The following is a 13,716-nucleotide window of genomic DNA, read 5'->3' on the forward strand; positions in this document are numbered from 1 at the left end:
CTCAAGTGCATAGGAGATTATAACTAAAACAGTTTCCTGGGGGAGCCAGAAAATGCCTCACAGAGGAGGTAGCATGGGAACTAGGTGGAACCAGGTAGGAATGGCAGATTTTGTCAAGTAGAGACAAATGAGGGGGCATTGTAAGCGGCTGGAAAAGCATGTGAAGGGCACAGAGCTGTGAAGGGAACAGCATATTGGGGAATGGCTTTAGCCCTGCAGTTTCACAGCTGCAGAGAGGGTGTGTGGGGATGGGAATGGGGAAGGTGGTAGGAGATGGGAAAAGACAGGTATGTGGGGCCATCCTGTACAGGACCTGGTGTGTGTAATCCGGGAGTATAAATATAATTCTGTGAGTTGCCAGAAATCATGGAACCACTCATGAAGGGTCTAATGGTTTATCAGGAAAGCAATGACTGAGCCAAGAGTAATGATCTCCTGAACCCAAGAAACACAAGAATGATTATGGTCCTGAGAGAGGTAAACTGAGATCTGGGCCTCTGAGGGAAGAGAGGGCCATGGTTCTAGCAAGCTGGCTGGGGCCCGCCCCTGGGAGTCTGAGTAAGTGAGCCCGGTCACACACTCTTGCATGTTCTGCCATGACAAATGTTCGGATTTGTGTTTTGCAGTTCCATGGAGAATGGGAGGCCACCAGACCCTGCAGACTGGGCTGTGATGGATGTCGTCAACTATTTCCGAACAGCGGGATTTGAGGAGCAAGCTAGTGCTTTTCAGGAGCAGGTAAGTTGGTCTAGAGAGACACAAATGAACACGGTTACCTGTTCCCCACAGTGGGCACAGGGAATGAGGGGGGAGAGGACCAGTGAGCAGCGAGGGATCTGTGAGTCTGTGCGTGTCCTCCACATCACACACTGATCATACCAGACCCTAAGATACTGAGGAGGGTGGGGAAGGGCAGAAGGAAAGTGACAAGCTAATGATTCCTTCCTGCCAGAGGAAGCCCCAAGCCCTGGGACATAGTCACAGCTGAAGCAAGGAGAGCTAAAGCTCATTTACATCTGCATCTTCTGAAAGATGGGACAGCCCTCCCTTCAACACAGACACCCTGGAAAGGAGAAGACACAAAAGAAAGGAAAATGAGGGATGGATCTGACTAGAGACATGCAGCACCATGTACTACTGGCCTCAGCACCAACTGAGCTAGTAAGCCCCCTCCAGTTTGCTTTCTGGGTGCTTAGCAAGGTAGAGGGGAAAGAGTACAGATTTAGAGTTAAACTCTGCGTGACCTTGGGCAAGTTACTGTATCTCTGAGTCTTGCTTTCATGTCCACAACATGCGGCCATCAATGCCTCACTCAATAGGGTAGTGGTGTAAAGATTAAAGGACTGTGTATGCACAGGGCCTGGGGTAGGCCCTGCGCAATGTTTTTGCCCCCAGATTGTTAATTCTCTTCTCTCAGGTCCAGGGCTGGTATTGGAAAGAGGGAAAGAGAAGCAGGGCCCCTCTCCATTGTCTGCATGATTTCGGACTCCATTTTTAAGGCTGTGCCAGCTCTGTAGGGATGATGCTCAAAGGGCCTTGACCATGAGGAAGCAAATTGAGGGGGCATGTTTGGTCTACACCAGACCAGCCCTGCAGGGAAACAGAGATCCTATCTCCCAATCAGTGACGGATGCAGTTTTCTAAGCATTAAATTTACTTTTTAAGTATTGTAATATAATTGATAGAATTATAAGTTGAAGAATGTGTCTGGCTGCTTTTTCCATATCTGTTTAGCCATCTCTTATTCTCTACACTGGGTTTGGGTAGGTAAACCTTTCTAATATATTAATATATAAATCTCTAAATCTCCTTCAATATTTTTTTCAAACCTGATCTCTGTCTCTCCCTCTTTCTCTCTTAATCTCTGTCTCTTTCTCTCTCCGCCTCCCTCCCTCCTTTCTCTCTACATATGTATATATGTGTGCGTGTGTGTGTGTGTGTGTGTGTGTGTGTGTGTTTGTATGTGTGTCTATTTGTTGTTGTCATTAATTTGGAAAGTTTGCCAAAATAGCTGCTTAAATCACTTCACACTCATCAGAATAGCTAAAATTAGAAAGATCAATAAATTTAAATGTTCATGAGGATGTAGAACAAACACATTCTCCTACAGTGTTGTTGGCGGTGTGAAATACTCAGACATCTACCCCATGATCCAGCAGTTTCATTCCTGAGAATTTACACAAGGGAAATGAAAGCATATGTGCATAAGAGATTTGTACAAAACTGTTCTCAGTAGCTTTATTCATAACTGTCCCAACCTGGAAGCCTAACTGTCCATCAGTGGGAGAATGTAGTATAGTCACACAACGGAATACCACCCACTAACACAGACTAACTACTACTAATGTAGAGCAGTTTGGATGAGTCTCAAAGGATCACACTGAGTAAGAGAACCCTCACACAGGAGTTCATACTGAAGAGTGCCTATCTTAGTCCATTTGGGATGCTATAACGAAAATACTAGAAACTGGTGGCATAAACAACAAACATTCATTTCCCATGGTTCTAGAGGTTGGGGATTCCAAGATCAAGGAGACTGCAGACGGGGTGTCTAATGAGGGCCCTCTTCCTAGCCAGCTGTCGTTTAGCTGTGTCCTTGGATGGAGGAAGGGATGAGAGAGCTCTCTGGGGCTCGTTTTGTGAGGACACTAATCCTTATAATCACATCTCAAGGGCCCTACGTCCTAACACTATTACCAATTACCTTTACTACCCCCTGGAGATGAGATTTCAACATATGATTTGGGAGACACACAAACATTCAGACCGTCACAATTCCATTTAGATAAAGATTGAGAACAGGAAAATGCATCATTGATAGCAAGAATTAAAACAGTGGTTGCCTCTGGATAGGTGGGAGTGGAGAATGACTTAGAAAGCGGCACAAAGGAACTTTCTGGGTGATGATAGCATTTCGTGTCTTGATGAGGGTTTGGATTATACGTATACGCATCAGTAGATGCACTGCATATGCACAGGCTTATGATGTTTCAGATTTGTGTGTTACATAGCATCTACCTTTTACTTCAAAATCAAAAGAACTATAAAAAAATTAAACAATTTGGAATATGCAAGCTGAAATATTTAGAGAAATCTACTGATTTATGCAACTTACTTTGAAATGCATCAAATATGTATTGACAGTTGGAGAGAGGAATGAGTAGATGGACAGACATGATAAAGCAAGTATAGAAAATGTTAATTGTAGAATCTCGGTGATGGTCATAAGGGTTTTCACTATATAAGTTCTTACAACTTCATGTTTGAAAATTTTTATAATAAAATTGTGGGGGAGAATAGCTCAGGTTGAAAAGCGAAGGCTGATCGGCTGGAACATATTTTATTTTCGGTTTTAATGGAGTGATATCCATTTGTGTCATTACAGTTGAATAACTCCCTTCTAAAATTAAATTTAAACAATATTGTGAAAGGTTAACCAAAAAAAGGACTTAGCTAAAAGGTCTCTTGGCCAAATTCCCAGCTGCCCAAAAGTGTTTTTCAGATTGCACTTTTACTCAGACTCCTCGGAGGCAGATGTCCCAGACTGGGGGCAGAGGGGGGTGTCCTTTGGGCCTTCCAGATTCTGTGCAGGACCTGAGAATGGAGCTGGCCAGCTCTGAGTTTGGCCCAGGAGCAGGCCCTTTCTCCCAAGGATGACATCACTGTGGTACCAGCAACACTGGGAGGCAAAAGGGAACAAATTCTCCCAAAGCATTTCATTCAGAAGTCCTTCAAGGGGGAAAGGGCATCATCTTGCTACTGTGCTGAACCCAACTCAGGAGCCTGAGAAATGGTCTAGAAGCTCGAGTTCCTTCATTCTCATGGAAGGGTGGTTGGAAAGAGTCTGCCTTGAATTATTCTCTGGAAGTAATCCCCGTCTTCCTCCTGCGTGTAATTATTGTCATCTTCCCTCCTGTCATTAAAGGAGGTAGAAGAAGGGAAAGGAGGGAATCACTGGTCAGGCCCCACTGATAAGACAAGTAGCTGCTGTGATTTCCATGAGAACTGAGGATCAGGATCCTTTACTATGTTAGCCTGCCTCTTCCAGCATCATGCCTCAGAAGGATTCATGTTGAGGCACCTGGGTGGCTCAGTAGGTTGAGCGTCTGACTTTGACTCAGGTCATGATCTCATAGTTCATGGGTTGAAGCCCTGCATCAGGCTCTGTGCTGACAACTCAGAGCATGGAGCCTGCTTTGGATTCTGTGTCTCCCTCTCTCTCTGCCCCTCCGCCACTTGGACTCTCTCTCTCTCTCTCAAAAATAAATAAGCATTAAAAAATTAAAAATAAAAAGAAGAAGAAGGATTCATGTTTCACCTCCAAGGATCTTCCTGCAGTGAACCTCAAAAGTCAGCAGTCACTCTCCAAGTTCATCCTAGATGGGAAGACTGAGACCACCCCCAGCTCCAACACAGGTCCCTTCCAGGTACATCTTCCAGGTCTCAGCAGCTAATAAACAATAAGAAGCGCCACAGTGTGAAATCTCCTGGGGGAAAGCTTTTCTGCCATTGGACAGTAGCAGGACAGGACTGGAGAGTACCCTCTAAACCACTTTGGAAAGAGCAAGTCTGGAAAGGATAGTACAGTTGTCAATAATGTGGGGAGCTTAGTTTCATGGCTGACTGTTATGGACTGAATGTCTGTGCCCCTCCCAAAACTCGTATGTTGAAACCCTAACTCCCAATCTGATGGTATTAGGAGGGCTTTGGGAAATAATCAGATTTAGATGAGGTCATGAGCATAGGGCCCTCGTGATGGGATGAGTGCCCTGGAAAGAAGATACCAGAAAGCTCGCTTGTCTCTCTCTGCCATGTGAGGGTACAGCAAGAGGATACCACCTGGCAGCCAGGAAGAGGACCTCACCAAGAACCTGCCCATGCTGGCACTGTGAGCACTCCCAGCCTCCAGAACTGTGATCAGAACTTAGCGCTGGCTAAAATAGTGACATTGATGCCAGACATGTCCACCTTCAGCTGGGCTGACTTTCAGATATCCATCTTCGTGATATGGCCTCACAGTACCATACTGGATATTCTGTTGCTGTAGCAACCAGACACAGATGTGGCTTTCTAGTAGCATGCCTCCTTGGAAGATGTCAGGCCATTGAGTAAGGTTTGTCCAAAGGGCAGAAATGGTGTCCCATGTTCCTGGGGTATGAAGCATCTGGTTAAGCTGGTGATTTTTGCATGACTGCCTTTTCCCTGTGCAGACACATTGCACTGCCACATGACAATGGTTTCCATTAAGTTTCCTTCTGGTACAGTGATCTCTATCAAGTTTTCTTCTGTAAAATTGTTTTGACCCTTCTGCGTAAGCCACAACTGTAAGCCAAAAGAACTGTCCGGAAGGAAGGTCTAAGCCCCTGCCTGGCCCCTTGCCCCACCCAGGATGACCCAGTGTCAATAGCGTATGTGTGTTTCAGGTTGTTTACTGTTCTGGTCAGTCCCCTTTAAGACCAGTGATATCACTCACTCTTCCTTGGTCCCCTGGCCCCATTAACATAGTGTTCCAGAGGGTTCACTGACCTGTAAGAACAGGAGGCAGTGGGAGTCCTTAGTGGAGGACACAGTGATGACAACTCTATCAGTGCTCTCTTTCCTATGGACACCGCGGTGTGGTGCCTATTTTCCCAGGTGTCTTCTGGCAGACAGGTCTCTCATGCTGTGGTGAAGAATGTTAGTTAGAGTCATGACTCTAAGTTTCTTTTCTCCTGATTGATATTGATCACTGGAGGATCCTGAAGAGTCTGCCCTTTCTAGGACACAGGTTTCTATAAAGTGAATGTTGATGCAAACAAGCAGAATATTGCTCAAGCTGCTGCGCTAATAGTCAGGTATTAGTTTAGAACTGGCCTTGATGAAGTATGCTTTCAATGCACAGCACAGAGCACAAAACCACTTGAGATATTGGGTATACAGTGTTGAATTTGGGTGACTAGATGATATGGCACTTGCCCTTAGATACAAGTTGCCTGGTTTTCAAGAGTCAAAGGTACTTATGAAGTAAAAGGACTTTACTTTCCTAGCATTCGTTTTTAAGAGAACCCTCTGACTAATCTTACTCAAAAGCATCTCCGCTTCCCTCACAGAACATTTAGGATAAGGTTTACTCTGTCAGACTCTGAAGGCTAAATGAGCACCATTCTCCGGTATGAAGCCATTTCTATTGAGAGTGCTTTTAGTTGCCATTTAAGGAATTCTGGCAGTCCGGTTCATCACCACTCAGACTGGACCCTAATGTGGGTCACAGCCAGCTCTGCCGCTCGTCATGTAGTCACTACACCTCCGTGTCTTTGTCTGTCTGACTCACATAGTCACATTATATATGAAGGAGTTGGAAGACAGCAGTCTGCCACTCAATCGGTGTCCTATAATTCACATTGTTCAGGTTCCTCAAGCTTACAAGTGAGTAACATCGGTGATTCTGTTTCTAGAACAATATGTATCACTGAGATTTTTTTTTCCTCAGAGTATCATAACAATGTAATATGCAATTCATGGTGACAAATTAATTTTACTCTATTATCTCCTCACTGTCCCCAAACCACATGACTAAGAGCAGTATTTTACTCTGAAATGCCCAACTGGTTGTTTAAACCATTCATTTGGAATGCATTTCTTTTCAGATGGCTATTTGCTAACTTTCTGAAGCCACTGACTTAACAAATATGAATACAAATTCTCACTGCTACAAATTGCCAAATAACATTATTTCCAAATGGAGCAGTCAAGTAGGGAGACCAGTCAGAGCAACTCTGAGCATAGTGGCTGAAGTCATTGCCAGATGGATTTCAACTGTAGTGATTCTGGTGGATATTTCTAACTAGACCCAGGACCAATCTAGGTTTTGGGAAGCTTTTTACAATTTTAAGAGCCCTCCTTGTGGAGAAAAATCAGGAAATATGAATACACAATTACTAAGGCAAAAGTTAAGCTTCACTAGCTCCATGGTACATTCAGCTCTGAGTTAGATTAGTTAAGTCCCCACAAATTAGAGATCACTTTTATTACTTTTTAAGCATTTTATAATACCAACTACTGAAAATATTTAAGGTGCTTTGACACCTGGTATTTTTTTACAGTTGGAGGCTCCTGAAATGCTTAAAATATTTTATAACATAATCAACAGAGGAAGTGGCAATTCAGATTCTGCCGCTGTGTCCTTCCAGTCCACGAATATTTGGGAAATAGTTAAAAAGTCAGTGGATGATGCTAACAATAAGAAAATAGTCAAGAGAATTGAAAGCAAAACTGATAAGGAAGAAACCATTTGAATTTTTTATTGAAATAGAATATATTTCTATAAACCCAAAATCCCAAATGGTTGTTTAAGTCATTTATTTGAAATGAGACCAGTTATAAGACATTATCACCTAGCCAGGTACATTCATGGTGCTTCTTTGTCTCATTCACTTGTTCAGTTGTTTCAATAGTTATTGTAGCTTTTTATAAGGCTTATTAAAATAAATATAAAACTGTTGAAGTAATTAGTGCTCATCATTACAAGTATTATTTTACTTTAACAAACCACCTGAAATGATTGTAGGTGTGGGAACCATTTGAAGGAAGCACAGAATATTCCTGGCAGGGGAAGATCAAATACAAAGGCATGAGGACACGAGAAAAGTATGATTTATCTTGAGAATTCCAAGTACCTTGTAGTTAGAGGTGTGGAGCAGGGAACATCAAGGGATAAGCCTGAAAGATAAACAGGGGTCCAGGGTACAGACAGTCTGGTTTGCCTGGCAGACGGAAGACTTCACCTGAAAGGCACTGGGAAACCATGGAAAGATATTAAGTGGGAAGCAAGTGCCAGGATGAGATTTGTGTTTTTGAAAGATCAGTCTGGTGGCAATGTGGAATGTGGCTTGGAGGACAACTAGATAGAAGGTGGGAAAGCTGGCTGTAATAATTCCACTGGGGAAAGGAAAAGATGGCTTCGAAAATATGGGAAGATGGCCAGAAGAATTTAGTGGATCATTGGCAATAGAGGATGAAGATTTGTCCCATCTCTGTTCTCTGCTGTAACCCAAGACCGAGCTCACTGCCCACAGATGGCAAAGAACGGGACTTGGGTGACTGCCAAGTTTCCAGATTGGGTGGGTTGTAAAGTGGTGCCATTAACTAGGATGTTTGTGGGAGGTAAGTTGTAAAAGGGCTAAAATGAGCACAGATTGGGACACATTAAATCTGAAGGCCTGTAGTACCTCCAGGTGGACATATCTAGCAGATGGTTCAAGGGAAGAGTAAGACCTAGGGGCAGAGATATGAGGTCATCAACAGTCATAAGAAGGATGAGAATGAGAGAGGCATATAGAAGGGGGGCGGGGGGAGAAAAAGGTCAAGGTCAGCACCCTGGGGAACACCAAGGTTTTTAATTGTTGGGACAAAAAAGGCAACTATGAAAAGCAACTGAGAAAGAAGTCAGGGAGGTGAGGAGAGAACCAGTAATGAGGGGTTGTACAGAAACCAATGAAGGAGGAAGTTTTAAGAAAAATGAAATGATTGACAAGGTCAAATTCCTCAAAAAGGTGAAGCCCCAGTGGAGTCTGCGAATGATGGTGGGGTTTCAGTGGAGTTGGGGGTGGGGGAGTATTGGTGACTATTGAGGTGGAGGACCCTTTCCTCCAAGCTGAGGAATGAACAGGAAATAGGCAAGTGGAGGGAGAACCAGTAGGTGGGGGTAGGGGTGGTGGCAGTATATAGACATGAGAGCTCTTTTCAAAGAGAGGAGACACTCAAACTTATTTACATGCAGGAAAGTAGCCAAAAGAATTACACAGGTTAAAATTCAATGAAATTGAGGACAGTTAAATAAAGCAAACTCCCTGAGGATAAGGAAAAGGATGAGATCAAAGAGTATGGAAAGGCAAGGATAGGAGAAATTGGAACCCTCATGTATTGCTGGTGGGAATATAAAATGATGCGGCTGCTGTAGAAAAGTTTGGTAGTTTTTCAAAAAGTTAAGCATAGAATTACCATATGGCTCAATAATTCCCCACAAAGAATTGAAAAGAGGGACTCAAATAGATACTTGTACACAAATATTCACTGCAGTATTATTCACAACAACCAAAAGGTGGAAACCACCCAGGTGTCTATGAACAGATGAATGGATAAACAAAATGTGGTATATACATACAACAGAATATTATTCAGCCATAAAAAGGAATGAAGTTCTGGCACATGCCACAATATGGATGAACCTTGACAACACTCTCCTAAGTGAAGTAAACCAATTAAATATTATATGATTCCATTTATATGAAATATCTAAGACAGGCAAATTATTCATAGAGACACAAAGCAACTTAGAGGCTATTAAGGACTGGGGGCAGGGGGAGTTACTGCTTAATAGAGCTTCTGTTTGGGGTGATGGAAGAGTTTAGAAAATAGATGGTGGCGATGATCTCACTACATTGTAAATACATTCATGCCACTAAATTGTACACTTAAAAACAGTTCATTAAAATGGCCTACTTGCTGTTATATATATTTTACCATAATAAGATATAATGTCGGCCATAATATACATGGTTCACTTCATTCAGTTTGGTCGATAAAATATTCAGATATTTTATTTTGTTGTTTTAAAAAGAATATGAAGGGATTAATTCTGAGCAAGACAGGGATATCTTCCCCTGTCCTTCCTGTTCTTCCTCTATCCTTCCTGTGCTCCAGGGACATAGGTGAGGATGTACACCGATCCAGCTAAGATGGCCCTTGTCCCCAGGGACAGTAAGGGAGTTCCTGACAGTCTCTATTTCCTTTGCTAAACAAGAGGCAAGCTCCTGTGCTTGGAGTGGACAGGATGGGGAGAGGTTTAGTAAGGAACTAGAGGAAAGCAGTGACCGTTAAGAGCGACCACCATGGGGAATGGGAGAGAGATCTGATTGAGGATACCCAGAACTGTTGAGGACTTTTACTGACCCAGCTGAGACCGGCACAGTGCCCACGTCTAATGTTTCATCTTCACAGCGTCTTGATTTTTTTTCCCCAGCTGCACCAGGTATAGGAGTCAGAGAAGCTGGATTGCTACACTGCTCCTGGATGGGGTGCTTGTGGCATGGGCACAGTGGATGGCTAATAGCCTAAGAGAGCAGTTTGAGAGGGCATATAAAAGAATGGTTCCCAGTGCCAACCGGGGGGTGCAGACTTGATACAAAGAAAGAGCCTGAAGGAGACTCATAACCTTGGAAAAAGTGGATTTGAAATGTGAAAGTGGGTGTAATGAGAGTGAGGAGTGAGAGATAGAATTTTAGATTTTTAAGTGTTGCAGGATTTTGTAGTCTTCTGGTTAGTGACATTATAGAAAGTTCTAGAAGTAAAGGTGAAGTTGTAGAAATGGTGTATTCTACTAACTGCTGTCCCAAGTAGATGAAAACATGTGTCATGGCATAATTATAGAATTTTGTTTCTTTAAAAAAATTTTTTGAATGTTTATTCATTTTTTTGAGAGACAGAGAGCTCACGCACGTATACGCACATGAGTAGGGGAGGAGCAGAGAGAGAGAGGGAGACATAGGATCTGAAGCAGGCTCCAGGCACTGAGCTGTCAGCCCAGAACCCAATGTGGGGCCTGAACCCACAAACCTCAAGGTCATGACCTGAGGCAAAGTCGGAGGCTTAACCAACTGAGCCACCCAGGCACCCCGAGTAGAAGTTTGTTTCTTATTCATGTAAATAGTCCAAGGTGGTCTTGGGAGTGTTGTCCTTCACTATAATTCAAGAACCCAGGTTGATGGAGGCTCTGTCATCTTCAGCAAGATCAGGATCATCCAGGCATTGACATCCAGTTGGCATAAAGGTAAGGTGCAAGGAGGGGCACACGTAGGCGGTTTTATGGGCCAGGTGCACATAGAAACACATCATTGTTTCATCTGTCATTGGCCAGAACGTGGTCACATGGTCATACCACATTGCAAGGAAATCTTGAGAAATGTGTAGTTTTGTGTCCTGGAAAAAAGAGCCACCAACAGGCCTTGCTACACTTGAGCCTCGAAGTCATTTTTTAAAGCATTTCCTGTTGTGATGCTGCTACTTAGTTTTGTTTTTAAGTCCAGAGATAAGTTTCAAAAAGGCTAACTTTAAAAGATAGCTGAAGTGAAGAAGCCTTATCTGACCATACATGGGAAGCCTTCATTTCTAATTCTGTTCCTTGTATCTATTCTGGGTTTTGTTTTGTTTTGTTTTAAATCCAGGCAGACATCTCTGTAACCCAGTTTCCTCAGTTGATGAAGTGAGTTTCATTCTTTTTCCTTCATCAGAAATGTGTACAAGATTTTTTTTTGTAATAGAGCCCCTTTATCACCCACTTTGTGCCAGCAGCAAATATTAAATAACACAGAGATACCCATTAAGTCACTGAAGGCATGAGCCCTCACAATGAGCCAAAATGGATTTTGTGTCTGATTTAAGGTCAAGACCCATTTTGGTTCTATTACTTTAACAAATAAGGTAGACTTCTTTCTGAGCCACATAAACAGTTTTTTGTTTTGTTTTGTTTTTCCTGTAGACAAGCTGCTCAGTGTTGGTTTCTTAAACTAGGTGAAGTCTTCCTAATATGTATATTATCCATCTCAAATTTTCCACCAATAGGAATGCAAGGCAAGCACAGCATCAGCTGGGAGTCATCGGCTGATAATGTTGAGCTCATAGTCACTCCCCCACATTGAGCTGCAGGATCAGGGCCGATGGAGAGGGTGGAATTGTAGAGGACACCAAAGAGGAATTTCTTCCCCAGAGGAGAGTTTGTCCCAACAACCATGTGATGAGATTCAAACGGTCTTGGTGTAGACTTGAGTAGTTCACCATATTCCTTTCCAAAATTATATGGAAATCCTTCTGAAAACAAACTCTGTATCTTAGAAAGGAAAGGTCTTTTAAAGAAACATGGTGAATTACTACAAAGTACTAGGAGTGCCTCAAAATGCTTCCCCGTCTGATATTAAGAAGGCTTACCACCAGTTAGCTCTTCAGGTACATCCAGACAAGAACCCAAAAAACAGGGAGGAAGCTGAAGAGAAATTCAAACAAGTAGCAGAAGCCTATGCGGTCTTGTCTGATGCCAAGAAACGCAACAACTATGACAAGCCCAGAGGAAACCGCATCAAAATGGAAGATAAAGGGGACTTCAGCAGGGACAAAAACTGTTTGAAAGAGGAACCATGGTTTGAGAGGCCACACTGTGGCTTTCAAAATGTCTTTGAAGACAAAGACCACTTCTCATGGGACTATTTTTCCACTGGTCATATGGGTAGGGCCAGAAGATTCCGCTCCTCCTTCTTTGATGTGATCCCCATACTGGATACAGGATTTTCCACGTTTGTATCCCTGGGCTCCAGAACAAGTCCCCCTTCCTCTGAAACATTTTTACCCTTTGTAAGCAGTGGAATGGGAAACTTCAGACTGGTCACCACTTGTAGCCAGATAGTGAATGGCAAGAGAGTTGTTACAAAGAAAGTTCTAGAAAATGTGAGGGGGAAGACTGAAGTGGAAAAAGAAAACCTATTTCATCAGATTCCTCCACATCATTGGTAAGGAGTCTGTGCTTTGTTCTTTCACAGGGAGACTTTCCTATAAGGCTGGTGAGTCTGATGCGTATCAAAGACAGAGTTGGAATCTGAGAGTGTGTTAAAGCAGAATGGACAGAAACCAGCTTAGTGCAAACCTCTCATTTCACAGAGGAAAGAAATAATGGGCCAGATGTTAATGCAAGAAACTAGGAAGCGGCAGAGTTTGGCTTCTAGCCGGTCTTCTGGTCTAAACTGAGCTTTCATTTCCTCTCCACCGTATAGGGGGTGGAGACCACCACCACAAATATGGCTTTCTGAGTTAGTTGCAGGGTCTCACCATCATAAAGCCCATTGACTTCTCTTTGACTTATTCCTTGTCCTTCCTTGCTATTAACCGGTTTGCCTCTTGCTTGACGGCCACTCTTTTTCTCTTCCTAGCCTCTTTCTCTTTTCTCTTCCCACCTCATCTTTCTTCCCATACATTTCCAACGGACCATATCACAATTAGGCTCAACTGAAAAAGCTACCAAGGTGTAGATTAGTGTTCGCAGAGAGAAAGAGTGAACAGTAAATGGGTTAAGATTTTTTTATATACTTTTTTTAATAGCTAGCATTTATTGAGTACTCTGTAGGTATCAGGCATTCTGCTTCATGTATGTTATTGCAGTAATCCTTTCAGCAGTGAAATACAGTAGCTACTTTCCCTCCATCATATAGATAAGGAAATGAGGCTTAGAGAGATTAACTTGCCCAGCCCCACCTAATAAGCAATAAAATAATGTCTTACTCTAAAACACATGCTTATCTACTGAGCTGTAACATCTAAGGAGCCTACTCATTTATTTTTAGATCAAGGGTCTTGCCCTCATTGGAAATTTACACCGATCATCTCTAAGCCTTACTTCCATGCAAGAGTACTTGCTCGAGCTTCTTAAGGATGCAGACATTTTTTTTTTTGCATGAATATTATTGCCCAACAGGTACTTGGTTACTCTTTCAGGAAGACAGAAGCAATGTACAAAGCTTCACTGAAAGTGACAAATGATTATCCCTTAACACAGGAATGTAAACAGGATCCCAAAATGTGAATTATCTCTTTGTTTTGACTTTAATCATGATGTATATGCAAAATCATGGGATGTTTTTTAATGTTTATTTATTTAACTGGATCTGGTCACACTCCAACCCCTTCATTTATACT

General features: G+C 42.7%; 1 protein-coding gene across 1 annotated transcript in view; it reads left to right on the forward strand.

The window, feature by feature from the left end:
* Positions 1–13,716, forward strand: part of SAMD13 (sterile alpha motif domain containing 13) — a 42,464-nt gene that overhangs the window by 24,584 nt on the left and 4,164 nt on the right. Inside the window, exon 4 of the mRNA XM_030323642.1 lies at positions 627–738. Coding sequence (XP_030179502.1) covers positions 627–738 — 112 coding nt within the window. The remainder of the gene's footprint in view (positions 1–626; positions 739–13,716) is intronic.

The sequence above is a fragment of the Lynx canadensis genome, chromosome C1, assembly GCF_007474595.2.
Source record: "Lynx canadensis isolate LIC74 chromosome C1, mLynCan4.pri.v2, whole genome shotgun sequence".
Classification (NCBI taxonomy): domain Eukaryota; kingdom Metazoa; phylum Chordata; class Mammalia; order Carnivora; family Felidae; genus Lynx; species Lynx canadensis.